At 40.3% G+C, this 25,904-nt stretch overlaps 1 protein-coding gene across 5 annotated transcripts in view; it reads left to right on the forward strand.

The window, feature by feature from the left end:
- The window catches only part of CELF2 (CUGBP Elav-like family member 2), a 565,219-nt gene that overhangs the window by 231,751 nt on the left and 307,564 nt on the right, over positions 1 to 25,904 (forward strand). For all 5 annotated transcript variants that reach the window (XM_075143385.1, XM_075143378.1, XM_075143348.1 and 2 more), the window contains one exon: positions 23,405 to 23,440. Coding sequence is in view for 3 of the 5 variants with exons in the window: in XM_075143348.1 (XP_074999449.1) it covers positions 23,405 to 23,440 (36 nt within the window). In the remaining 2 variants the exon portion in view is untranslated. The remainder of the gene's footprint in view (positions 1 to 23,404; positions 23,441 to 25,904) is intronic.

The raw sequence follows: 25,904 nt of genomic DNA on the forward strand, positions 1-25,904 counted from the left end.
GACAATGACGCAAAAAGATTTTGGGCAAAAGTTTAAGACCTTCCATCATCTCTGTATAAATAAGCCCTCCTGACCAAATTGCTGGTCATGTTGGAAATGTCATCCCTTTTGCCTGGCTGCTTCTTTCCGTTCCTGCAAGCGCTTATCCTGTTGCTGAATATCTTGGGTCCTGGTCTTAGTTCAGTAAAACATCATGCGAGTCAACAGCACGGTTTGTGTGAAGTAGGACCATTAGTGGGGATACGGCGGAGACTTAATGGTCCTTCTAGGCATAGAAGAAGCATATTTATTGCTTTCATTGCAATTTGGTAGCCAATTTCTCTCCTGATGGCTCTTTAAACTATCTGGAACCTATAAAACCACTTACGTGGGGAAATTTTGCTGAGTAAGAAGTGGAGACCGGTCCAAATTGCTATAGTGCCTAACGCATTAGGTGTGATCTCTCTGAGGATTTTTGTCACTGTATTTCTCTTTTATCACTTTATTTACTATATGTCATTGCCAGTACACCCTGTTCATCTGTGATTAATAGGATAATTTCATTCTTGACTTAACTGGGACTCTGCATAGTAAGAAAAATGTGATGGTTGTATTGCTTTATGTGGTAAGAGTTGTGTCATGTAAGCAATTGGGGAAACATTCTGCCTGCACGTGTTTATTACAGTGCAGTACTTTGTAAAGTCCATTTGAATTGAACAAGGCTTTTGAACTATTGATTTAGCTGGCACTTTGCGCATTGAGAATAATAAACATTTGTAGTATGTAGGCAGCGGTCTATAAAGAGGTAGGAATCTGTCTGCTGGCATATATAACGCAACAACCAATGTGAGCCGCACTGATGGGAAGCGGTAATGAATATGGCAAAGCATAAATTAAAAAAAAAAGAAAGAAAGAGCGAGCTTAACTTCAAACTGTCTAAGCAGGACCATACAAGGCATTTTGTCCTGAGGCTGGCTTTAGGTGTACAGGAAATCCCGTAATGTGTTTTGCAACGATGTATACTTTGCTGAAATAATTTACACTGTTCAAACAGACTTAGAAATCGATCTAATAGGAGAATAGCATATGTATTTATATTAGGTAGATACATGTTTGTATGGGCTAACCTTCTCCTTCTGAGAGATTTACCTGGAAATAAAGTAGTATAAAATACATTGTCCGGAAATTTTTTAGCCAGCTTAAGTATTTGTAGATTATTTATGAAGTTTGCAGCATGATGATAGAGCTGCACATCTTAAATCTTTCTGTTTACTAATGTATCTGAATCGACGTTTCCCCTCTGTCAGTGAATGCAAGAGAGGGTTGTATCCGCTACGATGAAGCAGACATAAAAGACGGTAATGCAAAGCTCCTGTGGGGATGGGTCAAAATTGCTGCAGGGTCATGGGGATAATCTTTTTGTCTCTGGGAACTCCGATGACTAATGAACGCAGATCAAATCCTCAGCACCACCTTCACTCAGTCGTTTTTTGGGGTTTTTTTGGTTTTTTTTTCTTTTTTCTTTTACCTCAAATGCCTGCCTGAAACGATATCCATTAGAAGCGTAGGCGCTAGCTTTGCAGAGGACGACGGGCCACATCACGCTGTCACTTTGGAGGCAGAACTCCCACGGACTTCAGCGAGCGCTGCTGGGAACCAGATGGCGAGTCTTGGCCCAGCCCAGGCGCACGAAGCCGAACCCAGGCGTGAGCAGCCTGTTTGGCAAATCCTTTTGAAATTAGGGTAAATTCTTGCGGCTTTCTGTGATCTAGCCTGGATTTCAAATAATGGGATTTTTTTTTTTTTTCTTTTATCCTATAGCATCAGCAAAGCTTTTTTTCGCAGTTCTGCCGATCCGCTGTGATCAAAAAATGGTGCTCGAGTCTTGCTGCTGGTGGGAGGTTTTATACGGTACCTCCGTGCACAGAGTGGATCCTCCGCTTAAATCTGTAGCCGGCGGAGGGAATAAAGCGATGTGTTCACCTGGTGTCAATTTTTATATATTTAAACGTAACGGTTTATGACAGAATTCAAAGTAACCAATTTTATATTCATAGAGAAGCTCAGAATTAAAACTGGTGGGGTTTTTTTCCTTTCAGATTTTTTTTTCCCCTTCACAAAGGCCCAGAGGCAGCAGCCAGATTAACACATCATGAGCTTTTATGTGCACGAGTATTTTTTTTTTTTCCCCCCTTCATTTGAGTTCGCCACGTGCCTAAAGTTACCCACGTGCTTAAGAGCTTTGCTGGATCAGAGCTGAAATCCAGCAAGTCTGATTGTCATTTCTAGCACAAGCGAAGAGAAATTAAGGACTGTTAATGGGGTTTGGTAGCTGCAATTGTCTGGGGCTCCGGAGTCCCCGAGTAAAATTGCTGGACCATATTGGGTGTGCAGAGTTCACAGTTAACCTGCATAGCTGCTTTAAACACTTTTTATTTGATGATATACTCTCTATAGTCTGCCTGAAGCATTGATCATAGACTGACTGGTCGCCACCTTGATCCAAAGCGTGTCGGCTGTCAGCCATGGAAGAGTTTGGGGTTTTCCTGCGGCATCTGAAATCTGGTTTTGGTTTATTTTGGCCCTCCTTCTTGTATTTGTGTTGGCTTTGTTGCCCTCCTTCGCTGTAAGATGCTCTGCGTCTTTTGACCCTTGCAATGAAGGGTTTCCATGTAAATGACTGACCACAGGAAAAACGTGGCGTGTGGGTATTCCTGCCGCGCTGTGGGAGCCAGGTTTTGGTTTGCTGCTCCTTTTTTTTTCTTCTCCTTCTTTTCTTTTTTTCTTCCCCTCTGTTTCACTGAAGAAGCAAGGATTATGTAGTTGAATTGTCTGTCAGCCCCTATTTTTTCTCCTCCTGTCTCTGTGGCTTTTTACGCCAGTGAATACATTTTAACCAAATTTGACAGGCACAGAGGTCTCAAGATATATTTAATTTCTGCCAGTTTCATGAAAATAGCAGGCATTACAGAGGAGCAAAAGTAGTCTCTACAAGGGAAAGTCAGGAGATCAACCTTTATTAGGTATTCTAAAATTCGCGTGGGAGGGCAACTTTGAGACATAAATCAATAGGCAACAAGGCCCCTTTGGTTCTGCTGCTCACCAAACCCCTCGTCTTTCTCCCACCTCTACGTTTAGCTGAATCATTAGGAGCAGATCCGGCATAATTCTCTGTCTGAGCACACTGTGGAGTGACATAAGATGAATGTGAGCTGTACTAGCGTTACGTTGAAGACAAAAGGCGGTTGGGGAAACTGAATTCAGATTCGCTTGTTATTTCTGGATGGACTTCGGAGCTGGGGAGGGCAAGGAAATGGCCTCGCTTAAATGGTCTGTGCAATTAAAGTGGTTGAGGACGGGAGCGGGTCAGGCGGGCTGGTGCTGCCTCTGTGTGTGTGTGTGTTTGCAGTGCCGATTAATTACATTTCTTTGTGGCTTAGTAGCGATTTCATCCAGGGGAGATGAAAGGACGTGCAGTTAAATAACGCTCTGTGTGTATATGCAATTTCTGGAGCTGCCTGTGAATGCTAATATTGTTATTTGATAAGTTATTTCTCGGCTCTTGCAGCCACCCAGCAAAGCGCAAGTGGAAGTTTTGTGAACTTCGAGGTGATTTGCCCAGTGAAAACACAGCAGGTTGGTGAAGGCTCAATCTGCTTTTGTGTGTTTCTTCAGTTCCTAATCACTGGCTAAAAATCTCCATTTCTTTTCAGGGAAATAACAGGGAGAAGAATGATCTACAGCTTGTTTTAAAAAAAAAAAAAGTCTAAAGGTATAAATTCTTCACGTATGCGAAGTCAACTCTAAAAATGAATCTAAGCTAAGGAAATTTTTCAGTCTGAAATCTGTGGATTTGCTTTTTTGTTGTTCTCTACTTCTGGCTGCCGTTCTGTGAGATGGAGCCTATTTGGAGGTGTTAATATATACATAATGAAATTACAGAGAACGCACGTCCTATATCTGTAGTGCTCCAACTGTTCTTTGAGATCCCTGCGAATGCATCTCGCATAATAACCAAAGAAAATAGCGGAAAGCCTGCGATTAGAAACCCAACAAGTAGAGCTCATATAGCGATAGCGAAAAAAACTACCATTCACATGAGCTGGTTTTCTGTATACCGCTCAACGAGACAGATCTATGCCTTTGCTGGGGTAGAAAACACTTCAAAACAGAGTACATGAATTTATTATTTCCATGGCTCACTTTGAAAATCGTTCTTTTTCCAATGTTGTTTTTTTTTTTTCCTACTGAAAGCTCTTTTTGAAGGTACAAGACCTGTTACACTAGCCAGCTTAATCTTTTTTCCCCGTCCTGTGTAAGTCAGTAAAGTGAGAACCTTTCAGGTAAACAGCACTGAAAGATGAGTACCATTAAAAGCACAGCTGATACCTGTGTTGAGTCAATAACCAAGCGTCTTACATAAAATTACTGACCATTGTCCCAGCTTCATGCTTAGTCTCATTTTCTGGGACATTGTGTGGTTGTCGCTTGCTAAATAGGAGGGAAGGTGCGGTCTAGGTCAAAATAACCTGTATCTAAGCAGTCTGGGGCACGTAGACACGAATATGAGCATAGTAAGAAGTAACTGAAGTGGCAATTGGCTATAGCTGAATATTGCAATATATTGGTAACTTGCGCACTGGGTTGTTAGGTATATTCCAGCTTCTGTTACGTATATTCTACATGGTTTGGGGGAAAATTTGGCTTTATGAAACAGGCCTGATGTACTAAAGAAGTGTTGTGTATTTGTGTTTGAATGTTATTGATTGATGGTAGAGGAAGTGAAATAGGAGATTGTATTTCTGGAGGCAAGGCTATACAGAGAGATCAGAATTGCCAGAATGAAGCAAGCTAGGGCAGAGGAAGACGATGTAGAAAGGGAGTGAAAAACAAGAGGAGGTGATTGCGAACTGAATACTGGGAGTAAACCAGACTAGAAGAGATTTAAAAATAGAAGAAGTTAAAAAGACACGTTACTGGCAGTGAAATAAGGATCGGCCACTGAGACTTCCGCCAGGAAAAGATGTGGAAGTATGGAGATAAACCTCAGCAGTGGAAGGGAAAAAGCAAGAACATCAGTCAGCTTGCTGGGTTTTGTCTTTTTTTTTATAAAGATGGGTAAAATCTCGTGCATGTTGATAGTATTGGAGCATGAGGGGAGAACTTCAGTAGCTGATAGACGATAATGTAACTGTCACTGTTGTGCATGTGGGGAAATATCCCCGGAGTTTATAAAAATGTTTCTAATTTCTAGTCCTTCCTATTTATAAAATACAAAGCTTTTAGGAGCCTAATGCCCTTAGTGTCGCTGTGGGGTGTGGATTCGGTGTTAACTCAAGGAGTGTTACCTGTGAGAGTCACCACCAAGAACTTCCTGAAGCATCTGGGGTTCCCTCGGAGGTGTCTCCCATGGTCCCAGCCAGACCTGGCCCCATTTCACTTATGAGATCTGATGAGATCATAGCCCGGGGTGGGAATGGCTTCTGCAAAGAGCTCCATAGATGCGGGGAATAGGACAGATTGGGGTCAGGCTGACAAGATCTAAGTTGACACACGTTTTGTGAAATGAAAAGGTCATGTTTCAATGAAGAAGAAGTGGGGTTTTTGTTTGTGGGATTTGTCTTTTGGCTTGAATTTCACTGAAGGCAATCTGGTCCATAAACATAAGTGAATGTGGCCAACCCTTGAATATCAGGGCTTTTATAAGGATTTCAGGTGGTTACAACTCACTCACCTGATACATCCCAGTTGTTCAAATATGCCATTTCACTCCACACCTCCCACACCCTCCATATTTCAAGAGCCTTGCCCATGGCTTCATAAACTAATAATATCCAAGAAAGCTTCGCACCTCTCAGTGGGATTGCAGAGCTGCTCCAATACCTCTCCTTCTCGAGGGATTCGGCTGGGGGAAAATGTTGAGATCTCTCCCTGGCTGGGAAAACTCTCCTTTTGTCCCTGCTATAAAGTTTTAAACCTAAACAAGCAAGGATTTTAAATGAGGTAAAACTTCAATAAGGAAATTTTTTCTTGTATTGAAACATTCCTGGTTTTTTCTATTGAAACACTTACGGCATCACCTCAAAGCCCCACCTGTGCTCTGTGCTGTCTGTAAATGCAACAAAAAGTTGCTTCTGGCTCAAAGAGAATATCATATATATATAATATAATGCAACTAGAGGGAGTTCTCTCTAATACGGGCTCCCCAGCTGGAAATAAACTGTTGTAGATATCTCTACTGGACAGGAGGGTTGGAGGTTTCCGTTTTCTGCATTTGAGACTGCTTTTAAAAGACTTCTGCTGATAGCTATTTTTATTCTTCTTAGTATTTTTCTCTTTGGCATTGATTTGTTTACAGCTCTTGTAGTTGCACCCAATTTCCACCTGTCGTGGAGGTGCGATGACTTAAGTTAGATCTCATACATAAGGAGTCCCTAATACCAGTTTGAAATACAGCACCCCCTAAGGCGTATGTGGTAAGACCCTTAACACTTTCTTTCACTGGTCTTACTTTTTTCCTTGTGCGGTTGGTGTGGTCGCTCCGAGCAGTTGGTACCAGAAAGATAAATCTTCAGTTTTCCTAAACACACCTGCGTTACGATGCTATTGGAAGCTGTTTGCCCAAATGGTATTCTTCACTAACGTGACAATATGTTCTTCCACCTGTGCTGCAGTACTCCTTCCCAGAGGGGCAAATAGACACCCTCATTTTTGCCTTCTTTGATCAGAGCAGTCAGCATGCCCATAGCATCTAAAGATGACTATTTCCCTACTCAAGTGATAGCAGCGAATCTCCACTCCACGGGCAAATGAGTTGTGCCAGGCATTTTAATGATGAGGTAGGTTAGCCAGGTTATAATTGTCTTTAATTTGCACTTGCAGAAGCTGTAACATTTACTTGAACATGATTGGCACTGGGAGAAGTGGAAAATTCTGTCACACTTTTGTAAAAAATCAAAGAAACAACTTCAGATCTTGTATTTGAAACAGAATATCCTGCTGATTGACCATGCACGTTGGTATCAGTAGGATGTTTTGATCCGTAGAGCTGAATGGTCACTGCAAGTAGTGATCACAAAAAATCAGTTCCATGGTGGAAAGCATGTAGTTTTGCTTTTATTTTATCTTTTTTTTTTTTTCTTCTTTTCCAAGAGCATTTCAGAACACTCAGCCCTTTTCCCTGCTGAATGGCACGTTGAATTTTTGCTCTTCTTTCTGCTGTCCTTGGAGACTTGGAAAATTTTTTAACTGAGGTTATCTGGGGTTTTGTCTAGTTTAGTTATTTTTAACAATGGAAAGAAGAAGCTGTCCTTCCCATCCCGCCCACTATGGCACCTTTTTACTGTAAAATATAATTTCCTTCATGAGTGAGAAATGAATGATGAACATCATAACTAGTGCAGGCCTGTGCACCAGTCCTGGCACTTCTCATCAACTTGTAAACCAAGGTTGCATTTTCTTATTCTGTTGTGTCCTGCAAACTTTCCCCTCTTTCTTTGCAGAAGTTCTTGCAGGAAATACCCGTAATTTCATACTTACTGCTGCATTTTTTGTTATTTTTCAACTTCTGCAGTGAATGGTTTTTGCTTTCAGTGTTTCTGTTCTGTAGGAGGAACTGTGGGTGGTAACAGCTGTAACGTGTGCTCCATAATCTCGAAGCATTTGTTCAAAAATTTCCCGTTTGCTCTGTTTCAATTTTTAACCAGTTGCGTGGCGTATGCCGGTGCCCTGGGGGAGCCTTGCTGCTCCAGCATCGCAAGCTGAATTGCATCCCACCAATACTTGGAGCAGTTGACAGGACCCTACAGGACCTCCAAAGAGAGGATAAGATGAGGGATGAAGGTTGTATTGTAAGCCTAGCAATCACTGAGGGTGGGAATTGAGGGGAGAGGCTTCTGAAGATTTTATTTTGTGTTTGGTTTAATTTTTTCCCATAAGCTTCTGGCCAGCGGGTCCACCACCTACGGTTCTGTGAAGCCTCTGAGGGAAAGCATGAGGGAGTATTAGGGAACAGAGGGAGTTGTCTTGTTGGTAGCCAACAGCAGAAAGGCCAAAGTATTGACTGGGAAACGTGTGAGAAAAGGATACTGCTTCCTAAAAGAAAGGCATGAACAGCAGGAGATTTAGATGGGAAGAGGGATTTTGGATTAGGGGCAAGGAAGGAACAGACCACCGCTTGCCTTGGTTTTCATCCATCCCGACTATTTGGGAGCATGTGGATGTTATGTCCTCATGTTAACACTCTCTGTAAATCTTTTTTTTTTCCCCTTCTTGTTGTGATGATGTGATATTTGCAATGCAAGTTTCCTTGATACTGTTGTTATAGAGACATTTCTCTCCTCCTCGTGCCAACTATTAAAAGCCATCGTGTGCAATAGCATTTGAGCTTATTCTTCTCCTGGCATTAGCAGAGAGATTTCTTCTCTTTGTAAATGTTGAAATGTTTTGCAGCTTAGTTATAAATATAGCAAAATCATGTCGCTTTAGTTCCAACATCTGGTAGGATCACTTTAAAATATAATTGAGTAAAAATTAGAATTTAAACAGCAATTTTGTCCCTATTTTGCTACTTTAAAACAAAAAAATCCAACTTTTTTGTCATGATATGTATAAACAAATCTCTTCTTTCTTTCATGAAACTAAAAATAACTACAAATGCAGTCTCTTTCCCAAATTGCTTGCAATTTATATTAGCAGTGGCTTCAAGATTCAAAGTGTGGATCTGCCTATTGAACAGTCCCTGAACTGACGGATATAAGATTGTGGGCTTTGTCAGGGAGACAGCCAGACATGAAACCCTGGTTGCCTCTTGTTTACTATTATGAATGTTCATTTTTGATAATTTTGTAAAGAAATGAAAGCCAGATGAAACGTGTGTGAATCTCGTTGCTGTACATCCAGGTTCCTGCAATGCAGGGTGTACACCAGGGATACAGGTGATACAGGTGTCTGTTCTCTGTGCCACTGCTGCTAGAATGGGGTATTCAGCCCCTCTCTTGGGGAAGTACTTGGCAGGTTTGTGGTGGGGTCTAAAATTGAAATAAAGGATCTATTTATTCTCTCTCTACTTTTTTTTTTCTTTTTTTTTTTTCTTCTATTTTTTTTCTTTCTCCTTTTTTCACTTGTTTTTTGGGGTAGCCTTTGGACCAAAGACCTTTGCAATTCTGTCCCAGGTTTTGCCTTTTCAAGTCCTGTCTCAGTTTCAGCGCAGAAGTTTTGCTCAGCCCTAATGTGGGTACAAACCTCTGTTCAGGAGAGGAAGTAGGTTGTGAGCCTCACATTTTTCAGAGCGCTTCTGTGAACCAGTTGTGAGTTTAGTACCTCGGTCTAACCTTCTTCTGAACAAACAGTGGCAGTCATCTTCCCTTTTACAAGGTAATTCAAGCCTCTTAATTCCTCATTTATTAGAATGATGAAACTTCTGTGTTTCTCTGCAAGGAGGAGTTTATTTATACACACAGAGAGAGCCCACTGCTTCTCTACAGAGCTGGAAAAGGGAAATGCCTCTCTTTCTGTCTCAAAGCTCCTCATTCATTACGCTCATCTTTGCAAGAGTGAAATATCTTCATTAGCCCTGGTTTGTAATTTCTATTTCTGTGTAAAAGTAGTAAGCCTATTGCTTGGCAAAATAGCTGAGCCTTGGGTAATTTCACTATTTTTTCTTCTGATGACTTGAAGAAGACTGAGGACATACATGGGAGATTTGTGACTGTCTCTCAAAATGTGTTTCTTCAGTCCCTGTTCCTAGTTCAGCCACGTTGGGGGGGGCTCTTGGCGAACAACATCTGTGCTGGGGAGATTTGTGGCTGTAGTCAGAAACCTGCTGCATCTGTTAAAAACATGTAAAAGACGGACCCTGCCACAAAAGCTTCTTCTAAACTTAATCAAAGAAGATAACGTGGGCAAAGGATGGATCAGGAAACAGTTCAGCTGTGATCCTGCTCCAGGCTTCCCAATTCCTCTGATTTAGATTATGCTGTTATTAATCTGCCAAAGGCCTCACCCCTTGGAAGACGCGGCCAGTAGAAAAAGAAAACTTAACATGACTTGGTGGTTGTAGTTTGCGATCTTTTTGCATCACAACACTTACTTTGCAGTGTTTGGAAAAGATGCATTACAGAGTGAGAGAATTTTACATGCCATATCTTCATTTAAAAGCTGTGGCACGCATTAAATTTAATTACTCTCCTTCTATGGCTTAAATTGAGGGCAGCTTCAAAAATGAGGGTGGCTTCTATTAAACTTAATTACTTTTCCCTGCAGTCTGCATGGTTACTAATCGCAGGTAGATTCTAAACAAAGATACAGAAGAGAGATTCTTTTATGAGAATAGGGCTGGAAAGTAGCCTATAAAATACAGAGAGATGTCAAAAACCTTTTGTGCCCAGCTTTAATTTATTATTGTTATAGTTAGCTAGTAAAATAATAATAATAATAATAATAATAATAATAATAATAATGTTTCAGTGTGATTAAGAAGGTATTGCTGGGGAAGGGGTGTTAGTTGAATTTGGCCTTTAAATGTTTAAGCAATGAATTCTTCAATTTCTTCAAGTTCTTTTGCAGATTTATGGGGTGAAAAGAGGTTAATGATAGAATTTTTTTACAATGTGTTCTATTGACTATAGATGGCAGATCTGACAGTTAAAATGAAAATTGTTCCAGAAGAAACTTGAGTCAAACTAATTATTGGAGATGTTATAGGGATGTATAATTATATTCACCTTTAAAAAAAAAAAAAAAGAGAGAGGGGAAAAAAGTTTTATTACAACTGTGCTTTTTAAAGAACAAGTGGAGAAATAAAAGCTGTAATTGTTCTTAATTATAGCTAACTGTAATTGCACACGACCGCAATATGCAGCACATCAGCAGCAGATTAAGAGATCCTGGCATATGTGTAGTGTACAGAGCAACTGTGAGCAGAGGTGTAGTTTTATGAATATAGTTATGTATAATTTAGGTCTCCTACTTTAGATTCCATCCGTGTTGATTTTATTTTACTTTTATGGCTATTGTGGCAAGATAATTGTCACTTGGAAAGTGCTGTTGCAGTGATTTATCTGTTCCAAACAAGTCAAAAACCTTCAAAAGGAAAACTTGTTTTCTTTTACACCAATGATGTGATGTGACCAGGAGAGATTTTCTCAAATGCCCTTGTGTATCTACTGATGCAGATAGATGTCTAGCAGGGGTTTTTTTAAGCATCTCAATATAATCAGCACTGAGCTCCCAAGGATTTTGCAGCATGGTTGAAAATCTTTGTTAGCAATCTATCCACAAGTTTTTTAAATTCAAACCCCTCAAAAAAGTAACCCATGAGTCTTTAGCCCATGTGAAAATACTGCTTTGAACAAAATCTAGGGATGCAAACGCCTAAAGGTAGACTCTGATTTCTTCTCTTTGTACCTGATTTACAGTCTAACTTACTTTTCAGCTGCGTGCACGCAGCTCCTGGTTTTGAGTGCAATTTTGCCTGTAAAACATTAAGCAGTTGTTACATAGTGAACTAAAGAGGGAAGGCAGATGCTTAAAGGAAGCTGTTGAGCTTCAAAACTACTGGTGAGATTTCCTACTGCAAATCAGATCATTGCTGAAAGAGTGAGGGTCAGTGTGCACCATATCACTGATGAATGCGTGCATGTTCTCATGATGGTAATTTCTGCATCTCTTGAGTACTTCAGATGCATTCGGTCTTTGTCTTGATGTGCCAGGATCTTCTCTGATGTTCCCAACCTGTTTTAAGCTGTTCCTTTTACCCAAAAATAAATAAAAACCATCTGTCACTGAATGCCTTCCTTCCAAAACATAGTTTTGCAAAATGTTTCAGTTTTGGACCAGCAGCAGAGTTGATTCAGCCTGAACTTTGTGGACCAGAAAGGATCTTGTAGACTGCTGGGTTAGGGTTGGGTTTTTGCCCTGCTTGCTGGCACAAACTGTAGCCCCGGTTGTAAGGAGCTGTACTTCTAATTTTGTTCGGCTTTGTAGTTTGGGAAAAGTGTCTATGCCTACCCCAAAGCAGTACAGAAGGCTTTACGAAAGAACCGTGTGTTTTTAAAAAAGAGGTTTCACCAAGTGCAGTGAAGCACAAGAAGTGAGAGGCAGATTTCTGAGAGTAAGAAGCAGCATCAAGAAATTGGGAGAAATCACTTACAGCAAAAAGAAGAGGTAAAATGGATGGCTAGTTACACAAGGAAGCATGCAAAGATGTAGGTATAATAGAAGTTAAAACTCATTCTTGCAGGTAGCATTGAGAAATCAAAACTTGTTGTTTCAAAAGATTTACTGCATGGAGAATCTCCTGATAACTGGCATGTTCTAAATCAAGCATTCGCTTCAAATGGCAGCACCATAGCAAAAATGTATCTATTACAGGGCTGCTAATAAGCAAATGTGAGCAATATTTCTTGACAGCAGGCTGTGGGTGTTTTTTAATAAATCTGCGTTAAGTAGAAAAGGAATAAAAGCTGAAACATCAATAGCGATCCACTTTGACTACTGTTTTCTCACTCCGAGTATAGATGGATGCATTGACCCCGATCAGAAATTCTTGAAGGATAATTGTGGTTTGTAGAAGCTAATGTGGAATTAGATGTGTATACATTTGTGTATGTGTTCCCAGAAAAGCTAATGATACGATTCCAAATGCTGAACATGTTCCCCACTCCTCTTTGTTAATACAGTGTTGCTTATGCTCAGCAATAAACTATTATTTCTGTGCTACTTCTGTAATTACATTTAATAATCAGCTCTCACAGTCCAATAGTATTAAACGTAGGAGTCTTTTCAACAAACTATGATAAATAGCTCCTTGCAGAACTGTTGTACTTGAGGAAGCTTTATGGCTCTCTTTGTAAGATTTGTCATTTTCTTAATGCAGTTTCAAAAAGCTGCTGAGCTTCGTTACGGACCGTCACTGTATTTTTCCCTTCCCCCTCTGCCTACGAGTGTAACTGGGTAAATGAAGCTTAATGTGCCATTTCCAAGCACTGTGACACTCCTCCAGGGCTGGTTACATTTACCATTGCTAAAGTCTAAATAAGTGAGTTTTAATGAGCAGGAATGCTTGCTAATAGCTGATTCAGGTACTTAGTAGTCCATGTTATTTAACTGTGGTAGAATTACAGAACATAAATGGTCTGATGATTAATAAATGTACCTGCTATATATTGCAGCCTAATAGTTTTTGCCATTAAAGAACTATCTTAACATCTTCTGGTTTGGATGTGGTTGGGGAGAAAAAGACTTGCTTGTAGATTTATATCACTGGTAACTTACACCTTAAAACACTTTACATAAGAATTTCACACCACCATCAATATATTGTTCAGTAACGTTAATGAACTCGTTAGAGAATGGTGGTACTTGTGTACTTACTTCAGCTTCCTGAGGTGGCCAGCGCAGCAGATTTAGTCTCCCTACTTAGGGCTGTCAAAAATAAATTCAACCCGTTCTTTTAAGGTCAGAAATAAGACAGTGAATTAGATTTTTATCGCCTTTCTTCTCTCGTCCTGTTAATTTTGGGCAACAGTAGAGGGACCGGTAAGAACAGAGCTTGACCATAGGTTTTTTTAAACACTTCTGATTTGTGGATGGGCAGGTGGCAAGGGCGGGGGGAAAGAGGGCAAAAAATAACAGATGAACAACAAATGAACAAGAATGAAGAAATAATAGCATCCAACATCTGTTGTGGTTTGTGCTGAGATACTCCAGAAGATACTGCAGTATTTATGGAAATAGTATGAGGACTGTTTTGAACTGCAGCTAATGGGACACGGAGTGCTGGCCGGCAGGCTTGTTCACAGAGTCCTTTCTGCGTTTTTCCTATTCCATCCCATGTTTCAACCCATTGTTGTTTTTTGGATCACAAGGAGGAGATGTCAGGACAGAAAGGAGCTAAGCAGTGACTTTATCCTTGACTAACCCGTAGAGAGAAAGGCAGTAACTGTTTCAGCAGGTAGATTAAAAAACAATATGGACAGATGTCTGAAGGAGATGTTGGCAACACCAGTGTTCCAGGTAGAGATGAGCTGTTCCTGTATCTATCCGATGAAACCTCCGATAAAGAAAAGTAGACTTTTCCAAAGTCATCGAATGCTTCCTCAGAGCTGGGTTAAGGTAGCTGCAGCATTTATCAAAGCTGGTTTCTGTTTCCATAGCTGGGAGTGTAGACAGAGGAGTTTGCATCTGCCTGTGGTACAGCATGTGGCCATGCCCAGCATCCCTCCTACTGCACGACACTTCAGCAAGAGCTGACCTTGTGAGATTTCTGTATTCGCTGCCTTCTGAGTGGAAAAATACAGCGAGAGTTCACTGCTCTCAAAAGTGGAAGTAGGAAGACCCCCAAACCTGGAAATCTGTGGGGTTTTCAGGGGGGTTTGTTGTTCCGGGGCATTTTTTTTTTCCCCTGGTAGCTGCCAATGCAGTTCCTGTAGAAAACAAGTGGTTTGCATATTGGATTGAGAAAACAAGGCCATCCCCTTCCTAACTAATGTTAGTTCTTCTAAGGTGCCTATATTTTAGCATCTCGCTTTGTTCCAGAAGTTCCTCAGCTTCACAAAACTTCAGAGATTCCCAAATGCATGTCTCTGCCTGGTTTCCATTGGGTAAGAAAATGAATAAGTATTTGAATACATAATAGCTGAAGTATCCAAGTTGTTCGGATTCAGTGAAGTATTTTGAGACCAGGGTGAGATGCCATTTCCAAGCTTGGCATTTCTTGGTGGAGAATCAAGAGTTACTTCTCTGAAATAAGTTTAAATAAAGCCTCTGAATTTTTTGAGTGGCTTCAAGTCTGTGTATATTAGTAAAAACCTCCAACACCAGGGAATACCAAAGTTTTGAACTGTTAGCATGTGAAATTGGGGGCAGGGGGAACACTGAGGTGTGGGCATTCAATGGAAAACAGTTGTTAGGGTGGCTTTTTCTTTTTGGCATTCATCACTGAAGACATCAACATTTGACCCAACCAACAGCTGCTACATCATAAAAGACGCTTGTGTAGATGGTACATATAACTGTTCCCTGCACCCTACACAAATATGACAAAGTCTTAAATACCAGAAGATATTTACTGCAGCCCTGTACCACATCCTAGAAACTAAGGAAAGAATCTAGGCCATCACCGTCTATAGTACTTGAATAATTTCTATGTCTTTCTTTATATATCTTATGCATCCTTGTGATTATATGACTTCTTGGGGTTGTTTAGCCTAAAGAGAAGGCTCTGAGGAGACCTTATAGCAGCCTTCCAGTACTTAAAGGGGGTCTACAGGAAAGATGGGGAGGGACTCTTCATCAGGGAGTGTAGTGATAGGACGAGGGGTAATGGTTTTAAACTGAAAGAGGTAGATTTAGAGTAGATATTAGGAAGAAATTATTCACTATGAGGGTGGTGAGGCACTGGAACAGGTTGCCCAGAGAAGTTGTGGATGCCCCCTCCCTGGAAGTGTTCAAGGCCAGGTTGGACGGGGCTTTGAGCAACCTGGTCTAGTGGAAGGTGTCCCTGCCCATGGCAGGGAGTTGGAACTAGATGATCTTTAAGGTCCCTTCCAACCCAAACCATTCTATGATTCTATGATTCTTCTGCAAAATTAACACATGGGCCAGAGTTCTCCTTCAGTTCTATATCTGTACAACTGAGTTTGACCTCAAATTACTGCTGAGACTTCAGGCGTGGTTCCTCTTTGTACAGTGGAGAAGAGATGGTGGTAGAGTATAACACTGCAACCAATGGAAATGGTAGCATGAGCTACAGGTCAGTCAAATAGCAAGTGTGCAAAAGTTTCTACCCAGGAAGGTTACAGTAGGTTTAATGAGCATATGGGGAGAAACGTCTGCTCTGTTTTGGATGATCTTTCTTCTCATTTTGGAGAGAGACAGAGGGTATTTTCCTCCCACTGAGCTCATACAGCTCCCTGAGGCAGGAGCCTGTGCATCACTTCTTTCTCTCCCTGTACTATCAGGGTGAGGATGTAGGAGTTGGTATCGCGGTGGATTCTCCTACATGTTTTTCCTGCTGCTTGCTGTGCCCCAGAGAGCCAAACTCCGTACCCATGGTGCTTTCTTCCTTCGTTTCTGAGTCATTAACTTTCAAAATGCAGCACTTCCCTAAGCAAACACACGGCAACAGCAGTCCCTGTGCTGCGACAGCCGCATCTGCACATCCGCGATGGCAGGGTCTGACCTTGGAGCAAAGCACCAAAGTGGGATCTTTCTTCATTTCTTCTCTATGCCCTGGCATTTCTCCCCGATGACCCTGGCTAAATTGCATCTTAGCCGTGCCCCCGTTACCAGTCTATAAAATGGACACACTGCTGTGTTTCTTCCACCTATTCATTTTTATCTTGCTCTTTAATACCAGAGCAGAAGATGTAAGAGAGAGGAGCTTTCATCTGACGTCCTTGACGGGTACTTAGACAAGAGACCAAGAGCTTAACTGGGATTTGTAGGTAAATTACAAGGAGTGAGGATTTGGCCTAAATTATGCTTTAACTTGTAAGTTATAATATTACTGTCTTCAAAGATGGAGGGAGGGGGGTAAAACGAAACTCAAAGTTGTATGAAATATATAAAATAGTCACAATAAAGAGGGCATGTTTTATTTGGGGTGTTATTTGAATATTGGATGTACGCTGGACTTTACGCTGTTCTGGTGGCAGGCGCTTATCACTGAATACACGGAGATTTTTTTCCTCCTTACCTAAGGAGGAATGAAAAATTCAGAAGTAGCAAATTTAGAATAGTGAAAAATGCAGCTTTCAAAAATAATCATGGGAGAAAACAACAAGCATGTTTGCTCATGTCCTTTATCTCAGTCAGCTAATCTTGCAGAATGTCAGCTTGTATAGAAATAGATTTTTACATATGAACTTGTTCCATCACTTCCTAAAAAAAGAGTATTTAGCTTGTACTTAAATAGCACATTCAGAGACTGTTTATGCAGTATTTCTGCAAATTTATGATCCTTGTAAGGTAGCTAAGCTCTGTGTGAAGTTTTAAAACTGCAATGTATTTATTTGCTGCTTACTGTGTGAAAGATAAAATACTTACAAAAGAATCAGTTTGAAATTTTGAGGGGTTTTTTTAATGTCTTAATTTTTTTAAAAGATGAAATTGTTTTCTACCATTTTGATCTCTCCTGGTGATAAGGCACAGTTCTAAAAAAACCAATATGCTAAAAGCATGTGATATAGAGAAAACAAAACCTCCTGTGGAATCCATCAAGTTAGTCATAGCAAAACCGAATTTAAAATTTAAACCCCATATTTTATCCAAATGTAGCTTGTTTATTTTGCTGCACTCTAACAAAGCTGAGAAACTATCCAATTTAAGACCGGTGAAATATCTTGTGTCTCACAATGGTATTTCAATACACACTATTAATTCTTCCCAGTCAACTTGGATATAGTCACCCCATGTGATTTTAGGGAGAGCAGAGACAACAATGTGTCTTTGGAGGTGCCATTTTTCAGCTGAAATGTGAAATCAATGTCCTGACCGTTTGGGGTCATTAAAAATCCTATGGCACTTTTCTGCAAGAGTAGAGGCATTGACTCCCAAGTCTCGGTGAAATTCCAACTAAGTAATTATATTCCTCCTGATACAACCTTCCTTTTAAAGCTAATTTAATGTTCCTCTTCAGCTGTTCTCCCCTGCTTTAAGTGGAAAATCCTTCATTTCCCTTTGTAAACTTTTCTTTAGTTCTGCTTTATAGTGACAGTTAGTAGCTGTCTCGTCTCTTGCCACATCACTGATGCATGTCTACGCAGTAGCAGCGAGCGTGTGTGCAAGCATGGACCCGTACAATTTAAAAAGCTGTTTATTGATAGTCTCGTTAAAAGCCATTCAAATTAATGGGACGTATCCCTTTGAGTTGGTGGTCACAGGAGCCATCAATGCTGTAGCTGAGAGGTGTTGCTCACTGGTACGTTTTGGACCCCTCTCTACCCTGATTTTCTCGTGTTGCTGAGCGTGGTGTGGAGAGTTGGTGGAACGGCGTCTGCTCCCTGTCTGCCTGTAGGCAGAGCCAGGAAAGAGTGGTCGAAAGCATCAGGTGCGTTGTTTGCTCTGGCAAGCCAGATTTGCCCGTGGGGCAAAAGAAAGAACAACTTCACAGTTGTGCAATATTTGGAAATATTTCAAGGTAGAACTTCCCGGTTATCAACATTATTGCAATTTGTTACACACACCTTATCAGCACACTTGGCATATCCAATTATGCCCGCAGTAGATATTCCTCGAAAAACACATAACTTGTCAAGTGATCTCTCAAATACCTCATTTCTCTTCAATTCGTACTTCTTTCTGTTCACAAATATATCCCTTCCAGTATGATTAATGCTGGTGCCAGGCGTAGGACTCTGTTTAGTAAAGGGTTGAACATTTCACCCAAACCAGAAATACCAGCTTAACCTTTGGGGGTTTTTTTGTGCTTCATGGAAAATGATCGTAAATGGTAGAACTAACTGCTGCTACGCATCCCAGGGAATCAAAGGGGTCATGGTCTTGGAGAAGACAGGACCTTCTAACCCTCCTGGTTGAAACGACGACTGCTGGCTCTGATGCCTACAACCATGACCTGAGGCTGTGGACACTTGTCTTCACGAGTTGGAAGACTCCATATTCTGCATCTGGGGGTTTTCTGCTTGCATTTGTGCTGCTTTCTTAGTAGCACACCATACAGATCCCTTCTTCAATTTCGCCCTTATCCTTACGTCCTTATCCTCATGTGCCTCGTGCACCGTAGGCGGCTTTATCCTCTCCCCAAAGTGTGAGATGGAAAAAGGAAGAATGGTGACACGACTGCAGGAATGTGTTGCTGCCTTTCTTTTTGCATCTTCCCCAGCACTCCGACAGATTGCTTAGCTTGAATCCATATGCTTTCCTTTTCACAACAAAAATTGTTCTTGATGGAGACCTGACGCTTTCCAAATCACTAAGGGTCATGATCTTGCAGAAGAAAAAATTGTTTCTAAGCATAGTCTTGACTCGCATGGTTTGAACTCAGTACTTGCTAAGTTTCCTGGCATGCATCTAGCAGAATGTACACAAGATTACCTCGGTTGCCCTTTAAACCCCTACCCTGTGTCTTGTGCCTCAGTTTACATCTCTGCAGAAGCACAGCGTAGAGTATTAAACCGGACAAAAATGTCGCGCAGTTAAACCTCAGAGCTGTGTTGTGCCAAACCCTGCACGTAGGTGGGTAACAACAGCTGCCAGTCAGCCCCTGAGAGAAGAACACCATATGATTTCTCAGTGAACAAAACATTTAATACAAGCACAACACTTTACAAATATTCTGAAGAGTTTTCCTGAACAATTTTCTTTAAACAAAACTAATAGGCAGTAAAGTCTGTTTGCTGATCTTCATGCAGATCTTCCCACTTCCACTTCACTATAAGGTTTTGACTAAAATATTTATACTTTTCTGCTTTGGTACACATCCTACTCTGATCCTACGGGAAGGATTTCTCAGGCTGTAGAGAGAAATGACAAAATGTGTGTGTGGCGCTTGGTTCGCCCACACTGGCTTTCTGGGTTTTGAGAATAGCTATGTAGTCCTCTCTGGGGGGTGCGGAGCCTCTTCAGTAGGTCAAAGCTCCTCGCAGGTCTAGCGAACAATTTATAAACCTGCAATTTGATTTTTTGGAAGACCACATGTGACGGGGTAGCATTTTGGGGTGCAGACCTCCCACCCAGCACCCTCCTGGCTTCAACAGCCCCTTCATCTTCCATATGCATGGACCCCGCTGCCCCAGATCCATCCTGCGCAGCTGAACACAGAACGCTAGGAAATTGTAAATGACCTTCCTGGAAATGCTGCGACTGCACTTCGTAATGTCCCCCTCCACCTAACAGCTTTTCCAGGGTCTTTAGCCTTGTCCTCTTCTGCTCTTAGCGTTGTTGTGCATTAGCTTATCCCGTTTGCATTGGCACTGATTTCAGAGGAATTTGGGGCAGCCCTGACAAAGCATTTAGGTTTCCATCCTCACTCTTTTTCAAGGTCATCCTTTCATAACATAGGCAGGACGTGAAAATACGTGGTCTTATATTCATTTTCCCTTTAAGTATTATCCTTCTCTTGTTTTTATCCAAGAAAAAAAAAATTCTTTTTTTTTGTCTGTAGATACAGTAAATTATGAGTTATATTTATTATATGTGTCATTTGGGAGTACGGGATCTGAAAATTGGTTGTATAAGTCTAGCTTCAGTTTCTTGAAATACTGCAGAATGAGTATCCATTATCTTTAAATAAACTTTAAGGGTTTTCTTGATGAGTAATTTGCTCCGTAAGATTTTCTTTTTTAAACTCCCATGAAATATATTTATAGAGCAGTGTTTCAATTCCTGATATTTATAGGACACTTACAGTGGACATTAACCATCTCCAGCAGTCCGTGTACCATTTATTTCCAGTGACATTGCAGGGATAATTGTGTTTGTTTTCTAGGAAAGTAATATTTTTAGTTTAATAATCTAAAGGGGTTTTTAATTTTTTTTTTATGGTTTAAATGTTTGCTGAGTGGATGAGAAACAGTGAACTCTTTGGGTAGTTGGAAAGTAATCAGAATTCTCCTCTTTTGCTTGTGAGTTTTGAGGCAGGAAGCCTGAAGAAGCAGAAGAAGCTATGTTTAAAAGAGGATGTTAAACCAGAAACACACTGTCAGCTTCTGTATTACATATTTTTGTTTAAAATTGGAATTTGATCTGACCAAATGTGAAACTGGCAACACAATTAATTACATTAAAAATGGATATGATGAAGGCCTGCAATGTCTTTGTTTAACATTCTGATCACATTCAGATTTTTTACCACTGTATCGACTATTTAATAATTGTTCTCATAAGGCCAGCATCTCTTGTAGAGAGGGTTATTTAACAAAAAATGAAAATCTTTAGAAATTTAGATGCACCAATCACTCACTGCTCTGCTCAGAAGCTGACGGTGGCTTTCCAGTTTAACACCCTCTTTTAAACATAGCTGCTTCTGCTTCTTGAGGCTTCCTGCAATACCCACCTGCGATTTGCCTGGTTGTCTCTTTAAGCTGGATGAGCAATTGCTATTTTATAAAATGTGCTCCCATACCCTAAAGCAATAAGGTTTGTGCTATTCTGTTATTAGAGCGATAATAGGTAGCTAAAGGCTAGGGAGTCCCTTTAGAAGAAGAAACAAAGAAAAGCCCAGCCTGACCTTTTAATCCAGGTTCTTTCCCCAAAAAAGCATTTCAGTGAAGGGAGGTGATGCCTGTGATTAGTGGTGGAAGGGAAAAATTTCCAAGAACTGTTGGAACCATTTAGTGATCCAGTTCTTTGATAGGTTACAGAAAATATCATATTAATTCTTTGAACAGTATAAGTTATGAGTAGGGCTTGAAAAATAAGGTGGTATGATACCAATGTGCAGGATTTTAATGAAAATAAAATATCTAAAATGTACAGCAGTATCAAATTACCCCATAGAAACCCAGTCTGTATTGCTCCACTCTAATTTCATTTTCTTATCTCTTTCCATTCTCTTCCTCTTGCTCCCAGCTCTCACCTTTGATGTCATTTATATCACGGACTTTGTTCATCACAGGCACTTGTTAAATACATACCTGTCTGCCTTTGCTGGGGTGAGAACTGGCTCTCCTGAGAGGGCTTATACGTCTCTTGCTGAACGGTGCACGCAAGAAAACGGTGTGAGCCATCTTTTTATTTTTTGCTTATTCTTCTTTGCAACCACTGAACACGGTTCTGCTCCGTGCCTTTTGAAGCAAAACACTGGGAGGTTTAAGGCAACCTTCTGTGACCGGCAAACTGCACAGCTTGAAGATAGAGACTCAACGAAAATGCAAAGCCATGCATGTTTAGAGGGACCATTTTATCTTCTCTGATGCTGTAATGGAGTCTACAATTGCCAGTGTAACCATTAAGGAAAAAGCCTGGGTGTCACTGTGGGGTGCTCAATAAAAAAAAATTAATAATTAAAAAAAGAAGACCCTTGTAGTTGCTCATATAGTGCCAAAAAGCATGGGGGATCTAGAACTAAAGAAGAGCTCTGAATTATTGTGCTTTTACTATAATAACTCTGTAGCTGCCCCATCAAAAAGAATGGTTTCAGAACATGGTAAAGCTCTGTAAAAGCTCTGTAAAAGTTATTCAAAAATATCTTTCTTTTTTCTTTTTTTTTTTCCTCTGGATTCCTAAAGAAATTAGGCTTGGGGGTTCAATCTGTATTTATAAGGTTTATACCCTTGCAACAAAAATGTGTAGGCTTGGTTCCATACTTAGAGATCACTAGATCCATGGTTTCGGGAATTGTTAAGGCAAGGTTGTGACCTGTCTTTACCACGACCCCCCATCCCCCACTCCGCCAAAAAAAAAAAAGATTAGATTTTTTCTCCCCCCATATGTAAAAGTGGATGGAAGGATTTTCTGTTCCACAGCTGTAAACAAGGAGAAGAGAGTATTATGTTGAGAATTGTCCCCCCATACCACAAGTTCAAAGCTACAGATGTGAAATTTGGCAATTTGGATCTCAGCTGAAGCAAATAGGGCATGAACTAACCAGTTATCTTTTGTGCAGCAAACTTAAACATAGGGCAGAGATTTCATAACTGGACAAGCAAAGTGTGAAATGAGATGGACCTCTGGTCAAGTGTAGGAGAACGAACCCCTTTGTGCCTCCTTGCTGGTTTTTTTTTTAAGGTCTTATACATGGGAGAGAAAGGAGAAACGGAGCTATCCAGCTGTTTTCCTGATGTTTGGATAAGGTCTAAGCAAATGTGCTGGGGAGGGGAGCAAGGACATGTGGTGGTGCTAGATCTGGGATGTATTTTAAGGATTGTGTACATAGGTAATGATAATGTATTTAATTGTGCTTTAATGTGACGTACCGGTTACATACTCAGTTTTCCTCTAACAAATTGCAAACCCACAAAACAGATTCAAACAATTGGATCAAAAATCACATATTTGGAAAATAACTATTGCTTAAAACCCGATATAAGAAGATTTAACATTAACATGGTATTTTTCTCAGTGCATGACATGGTTATAAATCTGTCTAATGTCTTGCTTTTGCTGCAGTACTGAAAAAAAGGAACTTTTTCCACTAGAAAATTGGCCCAATGCTATGTTTTGGCTATGTAGGATCATACAGTGCTGGCATTTGAAATAGTGATAATTTTATGCCTAAAAAATGAGTAATTGAACCATTGAGGACTTTATTCTGATGAAATCCTTAGATCACACTCTATCATCTGTTTTTCACGTTCTTGTGTATATGATCACGCAGACGTCGCATCCGCAAATGATGCATTTGCGTATAAAGCTGTGTATGTCTGTCTGCACTCCTAAAAAATACAAGCAGTATAAAGGCGTCTTTAAAATTTTATAGCTTCTTTAAACACAAGCTAATTTTTCCTCACTTTGTGTCTTTCAGAGAAACTGCCACAGAGTTATCTGGAACATTACCAAGGTAAGCAAGTTGCTCTATACTGCATCTGTGTATCAATGTCTGGAAGGTGCTGAAAGAAGCACGACCTTTTGAGCCAGAACATGATCCTTTCCCTGAGGAAAACTGCTGGGATATTGAAAACTGGAGGTGCAGAGAGGAGAAACACGCACTGCATGCCATAGACAGACAAATGACTGTGAAATACTGGCGCAACCAAAACTACAGAGCTTAAAGCGACGCGTTGAAGTTGCTCTGAGGCTTAGCACAGTTGTGCACCTGATGAGAAAAATCCCAGATGTGGCTTTCTTCCAGCTGTGCAATTATACCCATTGCAGGTGGTTTGGCTTTTGCTTTAAATTTCACCTGAGGGATGAGGGGAGGGAAACTTGGAGGTAGAAGGAAAAACACTGTGATCTTAAGGCATTTTCATTTGGAAAGCTGGAAAGCAGCTTAGACCAAATTCTTCTACGCTGTGAAAGCTTTTCATAAAATAATAGAACGAGACAAGACTCCCAGGCTGCGATAAAGGTTTTTGAAGAGAGACCTGCCTACATATTGTCAGAGGATGCAATAAAATGCTGTAATCATGCAGATAGAGAAAAGGGTGGAGAGAAGGGAAACAAAAAAACCTGATATGGTAAGCTGTCGCTTAGCAGAGATGCCTGATGAGCGAAAAAAATGGTGCGCTCAGTCTTTTTGCGTCTTCTGCCACCAGTTTTGCTCTTTGAGGTGCAGGGGTTTTTAATGAGATCATGGTTTGGGGGGTTTTGTTATCCTCTGATTAATACCAATGTTGTAGTTCATACAATATATAATGTTAAAAGGATATCTCAACAAGAAAATCAGTTTTCTTTAAGCATGGTAATACATACAGGTTATTTCTGCTTCTAAGGCAGAGAAAAAATGTCTACCTTTCTTTATGGTGTGTATGGTGTATATTAGTTGGCTTGACTGTATTGTTAAGCTGTAAAAATGTAGATTTTCACTGTATGTGATGGTTTTTCCCCCGTCGTAATCTATCACCTTGTTTTGTAGGTACAAACTTGTGTAATTTATATCAGTTGTTCATTTATTAGATGCCTTTCTTCTTATGACTTACCATCACTCGATATCCTTAGTTGTGCAAGCAAATATGCTGGTGAAATTTTGCCAATCGTTTGAAGTGCTGACCAACGATCAGGCCTACCTGACATGTAAAAGATTTTATTCATCTTCATTGCAAAAGAATTACAATTCTTCATACATACAAAAAAAAGTGAACATAGAGATTCAACAGCGTAGCTGACTCCTTGATTAGGAATGTTAATAACACTGCTTAGCTGTATCTTTTACTGGTTTTAGTGCTAAAATATTTCCAGTTTGACTACATGCCCCTAATTGGTTAGGTATTATAAGACTAATATACTGGAAACATGAAGTCCTTATACTGCAGAAATGAATTCCATTTTAAATTAAAGTTAAAATGAGAGATATAGGAGCTTGAATAAACATCCAGCTTCATACTTGTCATTAATGATTGCCTAAATGTGTTTTTTGAATTATTACCACAAGGCTTTAATTTCAACTGTGGCAAGATGTCGCAAGTAAAAATCAGATTATACAAGCAATGTGCACAAGGCATTGTAATTGTGTTATAAATATTAAAACCAATGATCTTGTCTTGATTTAAAACAAATGTTTACAGCTGTGCGCAGGTTGGCTAGTCCTCCAGCCTTCCCGGGGATTCACCTGTTCCTACATTTCTCTAAACAAGCAGTTCCTTGGGGTTTTTTATCTTGTGTTGTGATGTATTAATCTAATACATTTTGTTCTTCTTTCAAACTTCAGGTGAACCATTTTGCTATTATTAATTCACAACAGTGAAACGGTCCCATTTCCCCACCGACACCGCATCTTCTTCCACCTTCACCCTGCAACTACTTAATAGCATATAAAATTTTATATCAATGTTGCACCTTGCAATGATGAAACCAATAACCGCTTTCCCATAGTTACTGTGCTTGTTGTATTTTGTCCAATGGGGCAAAAAAAGCCCTCTGTAATCCTAGAAATCGAACTCTCATTTTTGCAGGCAAACACAATGCCTTTTCTCAGGGCAGTGAAGACTCATGGGTATATTTGCGGCCAGAGTTGATCAAATCCTTTTCAAGCATTTGTAAACCTGGTGAAAGGGTTTTTGGTACAAGTGATGTAAGTGTGAGCCGGTGTGTCTGTACTTGGAATATTTTGTCTGACTATCAGGAAGATTTAGGCACCAGTGGCATTAATTTTTTGTTGTCATTTAAAAAGAAATTAAAAAAAAAAAAAATCCCCCAAACCCCTTCTGAATTTTACATAGTCGAGTTACAGAAGAGAGGTTAGGGATTTGTTCCCAGAAAGCCCTGTAAATAGTCAGAAGTTACAGAAGAGAATATTTTGAATATTTTCTCTTCTCCTATAGTAACCAAGAGAGGTTACTTATGTGCGTTTTTAAAAGAGAAAATAT

The sequence above is a fragment of the Calonectris borealis genome, chromosome 1, assembly GCF_964195595.1.
Source record: "Calonectris borealis chromosome 1, bCalBor7.hap1.2, whole genome shotgun sequence".
In the NCBI taxonomy this organism is placed as follows: Eukaryota; Metazoa; Chordata; class Aves; order Procellariiformes; family Procellariidae; genus Calonectris; species Calonectris borealis.